Here is a 12174-nt window from a genome sequence, read left to right as displayed (position 1 = left end):
TATGGTGTTAATGAAGATGACAGTGTTTAGAGATTGAGAACATGTTGGAGGGAAAATGAATATGTGAAGACGACCCCCTCCTCTGCCAAGTCCAGGAAGGCTCCTGGTGGCGCCGTCAGGACCGCCAGATGAGCAGAACCAAGGAAGGGGATCTGGACGTGAAGGAAAAGGGAGGGGGAGGTATGCAGAGGACCAGAAGGAGGAGCAGAGCGGGCTAGAGTGGGACAGAGGCAGGCAGGAGACATTCGGCCTGGACCAGTCCAAGGCCAGAGTGATGGTTTTGTCAGCTTCCCTCGTGTTGTTAATAGCTTGATGCCACGTGGTCCAACACTTACTGTACATCTTACATCTTCACCGTGGGTTGGGTCAGTTATCAATTTAAAACAATACCTGGCCCTTTTGATTTTCAATCCAGAATTAAGATTTTTGAATCTGATACAGCCATCAAAACTGTATCAGGTTATTTTGAGAGCAGAACCTACAGACTCAGTAATGAAGATTTTCCCAGGGAGAGCCTGCTCTGGGCTGGGGATTCAGTGATGGATAAGGTAGTCCCAGACCCTGTTCTCCTGGAGCAGACAACCTTACGGGGAAGACAGGAGTTGTGGTCAACCCCTGACAAGGCCCATGAAGGGAAGAGGGCAGCGGTGCTGGGAGTGGGGAGGAGGCTGTGGAGTGAAGGGGGTCGCCCCGTGGGGGTGCATCTGAGCGGAGACCCAGAGCCCAGGCAGCTGGCTGGCAGTGGGTGGCGGGAGGCAGTGGTGGGTGGGGAGAGCAGAGGCCAGGGCATTCCCTGGGGGAATTCCCAGGGGGAGGGGCTGGAAGGGAGGACCGGGCCCTGGAGGACAGAGAGCAAGGGGACAGAGGAGAGTGGTTGGGCTGGGGAGGAAGCAGGGCTGGTGGATTTTCAGCCCCTCTCAGCCTGTGATCAGGATACTGGCTTTTTATCTCAGAAACGCCAGGAGGCAATCTGAGAGCAGGTTTGAGGAGGGGGTGAGGTGGCCAGAATGTCACTGAGAATCGATTACTGTGGCCCCAGTGGGGAAGGAGGGAGGAGACCCAGAGCAGAGGGGCAGGCCTGGGCACAGGAGGCATCTCTAAGGATCCAGGTGGGAGAGCTGACCTCTCAGAACAGAGCAGCAGAGATGGGGAGAAGAGGGCTGACAAGGAAGCATCTAGGATTAAATGTTTTAGACAGATGGGAATGAAGAGGGATGCTGCTAGGGTGGCTCCCGGGTTTCTGAGCAGATGGTAGGGGCAGAGATTCATTCAAAAATGCAGTCATCAAGATCATGAAGATTATGAATTGAGGCTTACGATGCCTATGAAGGATCTGAATGGAAATATAGAGACATTCAGATGCCTTGTCTAGAGCCCAGAGCAGAGGGCTTGGCTGCAGACATTTACTTGGTGAATATCAGTCATGTTACAGATGGTATAATTGCGGGGCACCCATCAGATTCTTCATGAATAGAATACACAGTGAGGAGACATGGGTCTTGAGCGACTTCAGCATTTACACATCAATAGATGATCTGGGCTGTCATAAGTAGAAGAAAAACCAGGATATGTTGGTGTGATAGCCAGTGGGAAGGGGTGTTTCATGGAGGAGGGCGCAGTCAGCAGAATGAAGAGTTACTGAGACATCCACCAAGTCAATGGAAACTGTTGCACTGGATTCAGTGGCAGGCAGATCATTAGTGAGAACTGTGTGGGTGAGCTGATGGGAGTGGAAGTCAGTCTGCAGTAGGTAAAAGAAGGAAAGAGAAGGGAAGAAATAGAGACCCTCAGTGGAAACCACCTTTCTGAAAGGTTTGGCTGTGAAAAAATAGAATTGTAGCTACAGAGGTACATGGGAACCATAAAAAGCTTGTTGCTGATGCTATGGTTGTGGTTGTTTTAAGATGGCAGAAGTCTGAGCATGTTTCCACGTCAAGAGAAATGATCCAGGGGAGAGAGAAGGAATCACTGATAACTGATGAATAAGGTTCCCCAGAAAGCAGGACAGGACAGGCTCCCAGGCGCTGGAGGAAGAAGGGGCGTGGCACCAAGGAGGGACATGACCTTTCCTGTAATGGGGGGAGCAGGGGTGATGCCAGGGTCTGAAAGCAGGCAGGTGGGTTTGAGGTCCTCAGTGTAGTGGGCAGTGAGGTCATCTTCTGGGGACAGTGAGGTGGGTGGGGACCTTCAGACATGGTCACTAGAGTCACCTGAGGTGAGTGATGAGATTGTGAATTTATACTGCAATCAGTTGTCCCACTGTGAAACTTTTTGCAGGAGCACTTGCTACCTGGGTACAAGTGGTGCAACGTGCACACCACTGCATGGTTCACAACTGGGATCTTTGGGATCTTGCCAGAAGGCTGAGATGGAAAGGCAGGAGACAAGGGGACTTACAGTAGTGCAACCACATTACTCGACTGGTATCCTGGGATCCCATCTCTGGGGTCTGAGCTGACTTCAGAAGGCCAGGGCTGATGACAGCAGATAGGGGAAAGGACTGGGGGTCCCAGCGAGGCCCAACAAACCCAGCCCCCCCACCAAAATTTTATTTGATACTAAGCAAGCTAAGAAAGTCCAGGTGATCATGAAATAAATACAAAGCATATGATTATTAAATAATGGTGACACAGAAAACTATATCATGTTGGAACCAAACCAAGAGCTTTTTTTTGGTATTATGATATGAAATTAATTAGCTTACTAAAAATTACTTTTTAAACAGGAGTTGGCACTGAAACTCAAGGCATTACAAGCTGTTTTCATGTTATCACTGGTGATCACTCCCTTCCTATCTATGCCAAGGTGGTATTTCAAGGGACTTTGCCTAGAACTCTATATGATTTCAGTATCTTTAGACCATAGAATTTTTGCACCTTGTTTTATGCCCCTGGATATGTTCCAATGTCTCTTAGTTTGTAGTCTATGGGAACTTGAATATAATTTGTATCCTACTGCTGTGTGAAACTTGTATAAATCTTAATTATGTTGAATTGGTTCATGGTGCTTTATAGGTCTACCATATTCTTCTACTTTTCCAAATATTCATTTTATTAGTTTTTTGAGAGTTTGATATTGAAACTCCAACCAAAGATCTTAATCAGTTCAGTTCAGTCACTCAGTTGTGTCTGACTCTTTGCAACCCCATGAACCACAGCATGCCAGGCCTCCCTGTCCATCACCAGCTCCCAGAGTCCACCCAAACCTATTCCATTGAGTCGGTGATGCCATCCAACCATCTCATCCTGTGTTGTCCCCTTCTCTTCCTGCCCTCAATCTTTCCCAGCATCAGGGTCTTTTCCAATGAGTCAGCTCTTCACATCAGGTGGCCAAAGTATTGGAGTTTCAGCTTCAGAATCAGTCCTTCCAATGAATATTCAGGACTAATTTCCTTTAGGATGGACTGGTTGGATCTCCTTAGTGAAACTATATGTAATTTTGTTCTGTATTTTCCAAGTCTCCTGTAAATGCATTATCATACTTTCATAATTTTAAAAATGAAAATAAGATAAATACCTTTAAAAATGTTTTCAAAAAAGGATTTTGTCTGGGATCTATTTATTCATTACCAGATCTGGTAATTAACAAATGCTTTCAAGTAATGAGAGGAATGAAGATGTGGGTGGGAGTGAGTGCAAAAGACTTATGAATAAAAATTGAATTTATTCCCTCAACCAACTCAAGCTATAAGGTTTAAGCTATAAGGTAGGAACTCAAGCTTTAAGGTTTAAAATAACTACATCACCAGGAACAGCCTGAGAACAGATGGCACCTGAATCCAGCCTCCACTGCCCCAACTAACCAGGTATGTTTATTCTGAAATTTCGAGCCCTCCCAGCAGGCAGGGGTCAGTACTAGTTTTAAAATTAAGAAGGAAAAAGGCTGTAAATTTTTAAGGGATATGATTTCTTTCTTTTACTCTTGGATGCTTGCTGTATTTATCTAAGGCAAAGATGTGTGTTTTTCTTTTTGCCTTTGAGGATATGGCATTTACAAATGCTCACTCAGATGTCAATGCTCATGTTGAAAAAGAGAGGTGTTCCCTTAATTTCCAAGTAAGTGATTAGCATGAACGAGACAGTTCAGTTCATCCCTCAGAGGATGAATCAAAAGTAAGACCAAGCAAAAAATCTCTAATAACTCAACAAGAAAATTAACAAAGATACATCAAAGAATGATGTTAGAGAGTATTCAGGCATGTGCTAGAAAACACACACACACTCATACACACACACACACATAAAGTTAGCAGGAAGCAATTTAAATTACTTTAAATAGTGATCCATGGAGTCAATGCAATTAATTTGGAAATTTAATTCTTGGCTTTTAGGGAGGTACTAACAGTTGAACAGTAGATTATTTCAAAAAGGTGGTTGAAAGACTAGCATGCTCAGCAGGGAAAAACCAGGAAGAACCATGTGGACATGTTCACAGCATGGAATTGAGAATTGGAAAGCAAGTTTAGAAATCAGTTTGCCTCCTTCTCCATAAAGAGATCATTCTCCAAGTCCCCAGTTGTAGGAACTAAGTCTAACTTACAGACTATAGGAATTAAATATCTTCTGCTAAAATCTGTCATGGTATCTTTGATGGAAGAAAAAAGGATGGAGCATGGAAACCAGGGCTGGTGCCAGACCCTGGGGAAACTGGACAGAAGTAGCATGTTCTCAGACTCAATTTCCTGATTGTAAGTTTGGGGGAAAGATGCCTGAATTGCCCAGGTGGCAATGACAATTAAAGACTAATTTCTAGGGGCGCTCTCCTAAACCTAGCCCTGAGTGACTCGGCCACACAGAGGCCCGTGTGTCCACCCGGTCAGGTACACAGTGATCCCATGACCACCTGCTAGCCATGGCTTTAGAGTCATTTCACATGCAAGAGCCTTGACAATAAAGGTCAAAACCTCTGATAGTGAAATTCAATTCCCACAATCCCCCCTTTTCGCAAGATTCTACACACTGTAGTCACAGGAGGGTTCGTTTGCTCATTCATTTAACAAGCATTTATCAAAGTCCATGTTTGATCTGAATCAGGTAGGGATGCACTGCAGAGTGGATGGATATAAGTGAGGCATCGGCCAGTTCTGTCCATCACCTGAAAGGACACACACACCACACTCACCTGAGCTATGACGTCAGAGATTGAGGCACATCCGACCAGGAAACTGTATTTGTGTTTTAAGAGAATGCCAGCATGGGTCCATGCCTGCCGGGAAGGAGAGATTTGGGCATGAGATACATTCAGAATTAGGTTACTTCTGGTTCTTATGAGTTCCTGGGTGTTCTTGAAATAGACTTTATACCCACCCACCTCCCAACCTTAGTAGCACAAGTTTAATGAATCTTTGATTGATAGAATGCTTGTAACTTAACCTGGTACCCAGGACCAAGTGAGGTTTTTTTTTTTTTTTCCCCAATTATTTTTATTAGTTGGAGGCTAATTACTTTACAATATTGTAGCGGTTTTTGCCATACATTGACATGAATCAGCCATGGATTTACATGTGTTCCCCATGTTGAAACCCCCTCCCACCTCCCTCCCCATCCCATCCCTCTGGGTCATCCCAGTGCACCAGCCCCGAGCACCCAAGTGAGGTTTTTAAGCGGAACCAGTGACCACATAGTATTTGTTTGGTGCCAATTATCTGAAGACTAGTGTACTGGTTCATGGGCTTGGCAGGAAATCTGGGTGAATACCAGGAACGGGGACCAGTGTGAATCACAAACCACAGCTTTCTGGTCTGTGAAGCGGGTTCCAATGAGGACTCAAAACGGGTTCTGAGTTGCTGCAGTCATCACAGGCTCCCATTGACTGATCAGGGTTCTACTATTTCCTTCTCTTTAAGTTTGGGCAGGATCTGATCTGACACTTTGTGCCTTTGAGGGGAATTAAGAGGAAGGTGCTAGAAAGCCTGCAGACAACGAAAAGCCTAGGGAATGGCAGGTTTGGAGAAGGTTTGAAGTTCAAAGTAGGATCTGTTTCAGTATCATCTTTCTAACGAGTAAAGGTCAATCTGAACTGACACAGAAATAACATTTCACGTGCGCTAAACAGTGTGAGCAGATACGAACTAAACACATGTAGACCTAGGGAATAACCTAGGTCTGTGTCAAGACTACACAGCTGCGGCTGCCTCCACTTCCTCCTCAGCTCACAGGTCCCAAGGTGCCAAATATGAAAAGAAAGGCAAAGTGTAGATGACACTTGTAAATTGTGGCTTGTGGCCTCGCTTTACCGACTGAAAGTGATCTGGGTGATAAGCTTCAAAAATATTCTCTCTCCAACTAATACATTAGGGCCACGTTGTAGGGTGTGTGTGTGTGTGTGTGTGTGTGTGTGTTTGGGGGAGATGTTGTGTATTATTTTGGTCTTTATCAGTAATCTCCTACTACTGGTCTTTTGGGGGAGTGAGTTGGTAGATGAAATATGGAAGAAAAGAGTGCTGATCACAAATGTTTTGAGTTTTGAGAACTTCTGCAGCAAATAAGTTACAGAAAGGAAGTGGTACACAGGGCACGAAAGAGTCTGTGGGTCATTTTGGTCCTGAGTTCCCTGTAGTTCTTCTATGGGTTTGCAGAGTCCCAGTGCAGATAGCAGGAAGGGCATTAGGGCGGAATCTCAGACTCTGCCTAGGAAGCTGGGTTTTCACTCTCTTAGGCTATCACCCCATTCAGTTCTCTCACTGCTTTGAGGGCACTGTGGGGCCATCTCAGTCCAGTCTGGGCCCTGTGGGGACTCTGCTTCCACACACCCCAAATCCTTGGCCTTTTTCTTTTGGAGGCAGGGGGCACAGAGGTGGAAGGTATGTGTCAGCTACCAGAGTAAACACACCTGGTGATAAGTAAGAAAAAGAAAATCCAGGTACAAGTGTTCCAATGGCCAAATTCTTAGCCTAAAGTGATGTCAGGACAACTGAAAATAAGAACCTTTGGTGGAAACTGAGGGTTTAGTATCTAAGGCTCCCCCACACTGCTAGGAAGCCGTCAGATTCAGTGAGGTTGTGCCCATTAACCCAGCTGTGGGCACAGTGAGACTTCTGACAACATTTGAGAGGATTTTATTAGTACCTTGCCTCCTTCCTCTGAGGATTTGGGGCTGCAGCCTTAACCTTGACACAGAGGTATACTCACCTCACACATCTAAAGTATATAGAACTGGAGGAGAGGGGTGGTTAAACAAAACAAAACAAAACAAAACCTATATAGCCATAAAATCAAAGGCCATCTTCTTAAAAGAAGTGCCTTGTTGCATGCTAATGATTTGTGTTTACTTTCATGTATGTCTAAAATTTTTCATAATAAAAAATTCTTAAAAATAAGAAAAAACCTATACAGATGATGATATTTTAAAGTTTTCTTCCAAGGGTAATTTAAAATGGATCCCAAAGAAAGGGTTTATTTTCCACCATTAGCCATTATGAGAGATATATGTATGTGTGTGTGTGTATATATATACATATATATATATTTTTTGCTAAGTCTCTTTTATATCTACACCACAGATGAATAGGAAAAAAGCATTCTTTGACAACTCTTCAGTATCAGGACAAAGAATTTAATCTATGGAAGCGAGTCATCCTTAGCTACTCTAGCAAAGCTGGTTATTAAAGTAATAAAGCCTTATCAGTATATTCAAGTGAGTCTTATTGTAAAAAGCTTTGGGTGCTTATACCACACAAGTGGTAAGTTTATCTGAAAGCTATCCTGATCTCTTGAGCCTGAATATATCAGAAAAGAATTTATATTTGAATCAAATTTTCAAGGGAGCTCTCTTGTCTCCTGCCAGAACTTGTGGCAAATACAGACAATTCTCATAAAATAAACTGATAAGATGGACTGGTTAAAAGTCATTGAGTGGTCAATTGGAACCCTTCCGCATAGCTGGTGGAGAGGTAAAACAGTGCAGCTGCTCCATCAGTATGATTGAGCCTCAAAAACTTAAAAACAGAATTATTATATGATTTAGCAATTCCTCCTATGGGTATATACTCAAAAGAATTACAGCAAGAACTCAAAGGGATATTTGTACACTCATCTTCCTAGTGGCAGTATTCATAGCAGACAAATGTGGAAATAACCCAGATGCCCACGGATGGATGAAAGGATAAACAAAATACAGCTTATACATACAGGAAATATTATTCAGCCTTAGAAAAGGACATTCTGACACAGGCTACAACATGGGTGAACTTTGAAGATATTCTGTGAAGTGAAATAAGCCAAAGAGCCACAAAAAGACAAACACTGTATCATTCTATTCATGAGGTACCAAGAGTAGTTGAGTTCACAGACATAGAAGTGAGAGCGGTGGGTGCCAGGGACTGGGGGAGGGTGGGGAGTTAGTGTTCAGTGGGGAGGATGGAGAGAGCTGAACGTGGACGGTGGGGATGGGAGAAGAGCAATGTGAAAGCACCCAAGGCCACTCAACTGCACTTAACAACGGTTCAGATGGGAAATTTCACGTTATATGAAAATTCCTCCAGTGAGAAAAGTGTGGAGGGCAGTGAAGACAGCCTCAAGGGTGTTGATCATTTTGTAGGGAGTTCAGTTCAGTCCTTCAGTCGTGTCCGACTCTTTGCAACTCCAAGGACCACAGCTCATCAGACCTCCCTGTCCATCACCAACTAATGGGGTTTACTCAAACTCATGTCCACTGAGTCGGTGATGCCATCCAACCATCTCATCCTCTGTTGTCCCCTTCTCCTCTGCCTTCAATCTTTCCCAGCATCATGGTCTTTTCAAATGAGTCAGCTCTTCGCATCAGGTGGCCAAAGTATTGGAGTTTCAGCTTCAACATCAGTCCTTCCAATGAACACTCACGAATGATTTCCTTTAGGATGGACTGGTTGGATCTCCTCACAGTCCAAGGGACTCTCAAGATTCTTTTGCAACACCACAGTTCAAAAACATCAATTGTTCGGCACTCAGCTTTCTTTATAGTCCAACTCTCACATCCACACATGACCACTGGTAAAACCATAGCCTTGACCAGACGGAACTTTTTTGGCAAAGTAATGTCTCTGCTTTTTAACATACTGTCTAGGCTGGTCATAACTTTCCTGCCAAGGAGTAAGCAGATCTGTTGTAGGGAGTAAGTGGACCCATTTCCATTTCCGGATTGTCAGGGGCTGGGGAAGGGGTGGATGGGGAGTCAGTGTTTAACGGGAATAGAGTCAGTATCCCAGGATGAAAAGAGTTCTGAAGATTCACAACAATGTGACTATACTATACGTCATTGAACCGCACACATAAAAATGGTTAAAATGGTAAGTTTTAGGTTATGTATTTTTTACCATAATTAAAAAAAACGTGCCAACGATCTTCCCTACTCACCATTGCATCCATAAAAGGGAAGGCAGCAAGATACAGGAAGGCCCTTCTTGTTTTGTTCCCCACTGACTCATCCACATGGTGCAATTTATTGATGATGTAGTAGCCTAAGTCACTATATGCTGCAAACAAAAATACATGGCAATATTTAGAAAAAGTTATCCTTATAAGCTTTTTATCTCAAAAGTTTAAAAACAATTTTAAAGATAATATCTTTTTTTTTTGGTAAAAAAAATTCTAGATAAGCAAAAGGATGAAAATCATCTACAATCTCCTCCATCCTTCTGCCCAGAAGGGGTCACAGTCGACACTCTGGGTGTTAATCATCCAGGTGTTTTATGGGTGTTATGTGGTAGAGTATGCGTGGGTGTTTCAACATAAAAATGGCATCATACTACATACGTACTCTTTTGTGAACCATAAACATCTTTCCATAACATGCTTCTGTATTTGATTGGTTGTACTGAATTCCTTTTTGCAGGTTTATTTAGTATCACTTGCTCAATCTCCTATTATTATATATTTAGGTTGTTTCCATTCTTTTGATATTGTAAAAGAATGCTTGATGGCTAGTTTGAAAGCTCAATGCCTATGTAGTTGTTGTTTAGTTGCTAAGTCATGTCTGACTCTTTTGCTACCCCATGGAGTCTAGCCCACCAAGCTCCTCTGTTCATGCAATTTCCCAGGCAAGAATACGGGAGTGGGTTGCCATTTCCTTCTCAAGGGATCAAACCTGCAACTCCTGCATTGGCAGGGGGGTTCTTTACCACTAAGCCACCAGGGCAGCCCTCAATGTCTGTAGGTATTCTAAATTATTTACTAAGAGAAAATTCCTATGTGTTAATATGCCTTTTCTTTATTAAGTTTAATGAATCTACGACATTATGCTACTTCCAGGTGTACAACACAGTGATTCAACAAAACATGGCTTTTCAATAAAAATTTAAAGGTAGCTATTCACTGTTTGTAATTCCTTTTGTTTCATTTTTCCCAGGAAGGCAAAAATTGTGGGGGATGGAAACTGTGGGTATAGTTTGCCCAGCGGAAAAATGCTGTCTCTGTGCTTTCCAAGTCCCTCCAATGTGAGGATTTGGGACCAGTGTGTAGCTAGAACATAAAGGGCTTTAACCAACAAAGGCTGAATGAATGTGTACATGCCAAAGGGTGAAAAAGGTAGAAAGAGAAAAATTTCATAATGTATGAACTAAGCACTCTGACACTGATTTCTGTGTGTGTGTGTGTGTGTGTGTGTGTGTGTGTGTGTGTGTATTTGTCTATGACTCTTTGTGACCCCATGGACTGAGGCTCTCCAGGCTTCTCTGTCCATGGAATTCTCCAGGCAAGAATACTGGACTGGGTAGCCATTCCCTTCTCCAGGAGATCTTCCCAACCCAGGGATCGAACCTGGGTCTCCTGCACCACAGGCAGATTCTCTACTGTCTGAGCCACCAGGAAAGCCCCCTGACATTTTAATAAAGGTTAAATAAAATATTGACTATTTTCTACCTCATTGATACAAAGTTTAGACTATCTAGGAAAACAATAATCTTTGTGTTTTCATAGTGTTTTACATGGTGCTCTAATAGCAGGGTTCCTGCTGTGTTCACTCTTTCATTAATATGAATATTTATGTACTTGAGAAGTGCAGAAGCTGCTTTGAAATCAGAAAGGAGGTCAAATGCAGAGTCTCTCTTACTTTTTTGTGAAACAACCAGAATCCCTTCCTCCATTTCAAAGGGTGGGGAACGATTTGTTACTATTTGTTGTTGTCGTTGTTCAGTTGCTAAGTTGTTTCCGACTCTTTGTGGGCTTATTACCATATTAATTGGTAAAAAGAAATAATCCTCCATCTTTTGTCGGGATTAGCCTGGAATTATGAGGATGTTGAATTAAGCATGCTCTTCAGGATGAAAACAAAGATATTTAAATGCACAAATGGGAATCCCAGTGGGAGTGAGGTATGAGTAAGTGATTTCAAGAGGCACGGGGCTAAGATGACTGGGTCATACAGAGAACAGGGCTGGTGAGGGAGGCAAATGCAGGAGAGGAGAGCTGAATCCCAGAGGAGGAGCAAAGGTGGAAATCAAAAGGCGAACTGCCAGGTGAGCCCAGGTGTCAGGTGCGGAGCGTGGTGGGACCAGCAGAACCACTGAGGCAACAGGAAGGGAAAACCAGGAGGAGGCTGGCACTTGGCAGAAAGAGCAAAGAAGGGAGAAGTGGGATTAGTTATGGCCAGGGACCAGGGAGGCAGCTGTGATGTCCTGCTTGGATCAGAAAGTATGAAGGTGACCTGACCCTCTGAGGCAGGGAGGGAGCCCTCCAGCCCCACTTTGCAGCGAGGTGAGAAGTGCATTCAGATCTGAGATGAGCCGATGAAACCTGAAGCCGGGATGAAGATGTTACTGAACCACACACACGGCTTACCGTGAGTGCTGAGACTTGGAAATCATGGCCCTGTTGATCTGTACATGCCTTCTCATTGCCGGTCAAGTTCATTGTGTGGAGATCCCCCAAGAGATGTCCTGATCCTGCCCCTTTGCCCCTCCTGGCAGAGGCAGCTGCCAGTGGTAAAGGCAGCCACGCTCGGCAAACAGAGCCATGCCAAGGGCAGGAGCGCAGGGCTGGCTATGAATAGCTCAGGAACTAAAATTCCCTGGTAAAGGTTAGAGCTGATATAAATGCCAGCTGAGCAGACCTGACTGGATGGCCAAAGTGGGGACCTGGAGACCGGAGAAAGGCTGAGATTCAGAGGGTGATGTATGGGTTGACCTCTGTCCCTTCACAATTCATTTGTTGACTCCTAGCCCTTAGGTCCTCAGAAGGTGACCTGATTTGGCCTCAGGAT

General features: G+C 44.0%; 1 protein-coding gene across 1 annotated transcript in view; it reads right to left on the bottom strand.

Moving 5' to 3' along the window:
* The window catches only part of ANKH (ANKH inorganic pyrophosphate transport regulator), a 161221-nt gene that overhangs the window by 46723 nt on the left and 102324 nt on the right, over nt 1–12174 (bottom strand). Inside the window, exons 3-4 of the mRNA XM_061129322.1 lie at nt 9333–9451; nt 5122–5205 (exon numbers count right to left, since the gene is read on the bottom strand). Of these exons, the coding sequence (XP_060985305.1) occupies nt 5122–5205; nt 9333–9451 (203 nt within the window). The remainder of the gene's footprint in view (nt 1–5121; nt 5206–9332; nt 9452–12174) is intronic.

Source organism: Dama dama, chromosome 25, assembly GCF_033118175.1.
Source record: "Dama dama isolate Ldn47 chromosome 25, ASM3311817v1, whole genome shotgun sequence".
In the NCBI taxonomy this organism is placed as follows: Eukaryota; Metazoa; Chordata; class Mammalia; order Artiodactyla; family Cervidae; genus Dama; species Dama dama.
Note: the sequence above shows the minus strand (reverse complement) of the source record. Positions and strands in the feature narration are given on the sequence as shown.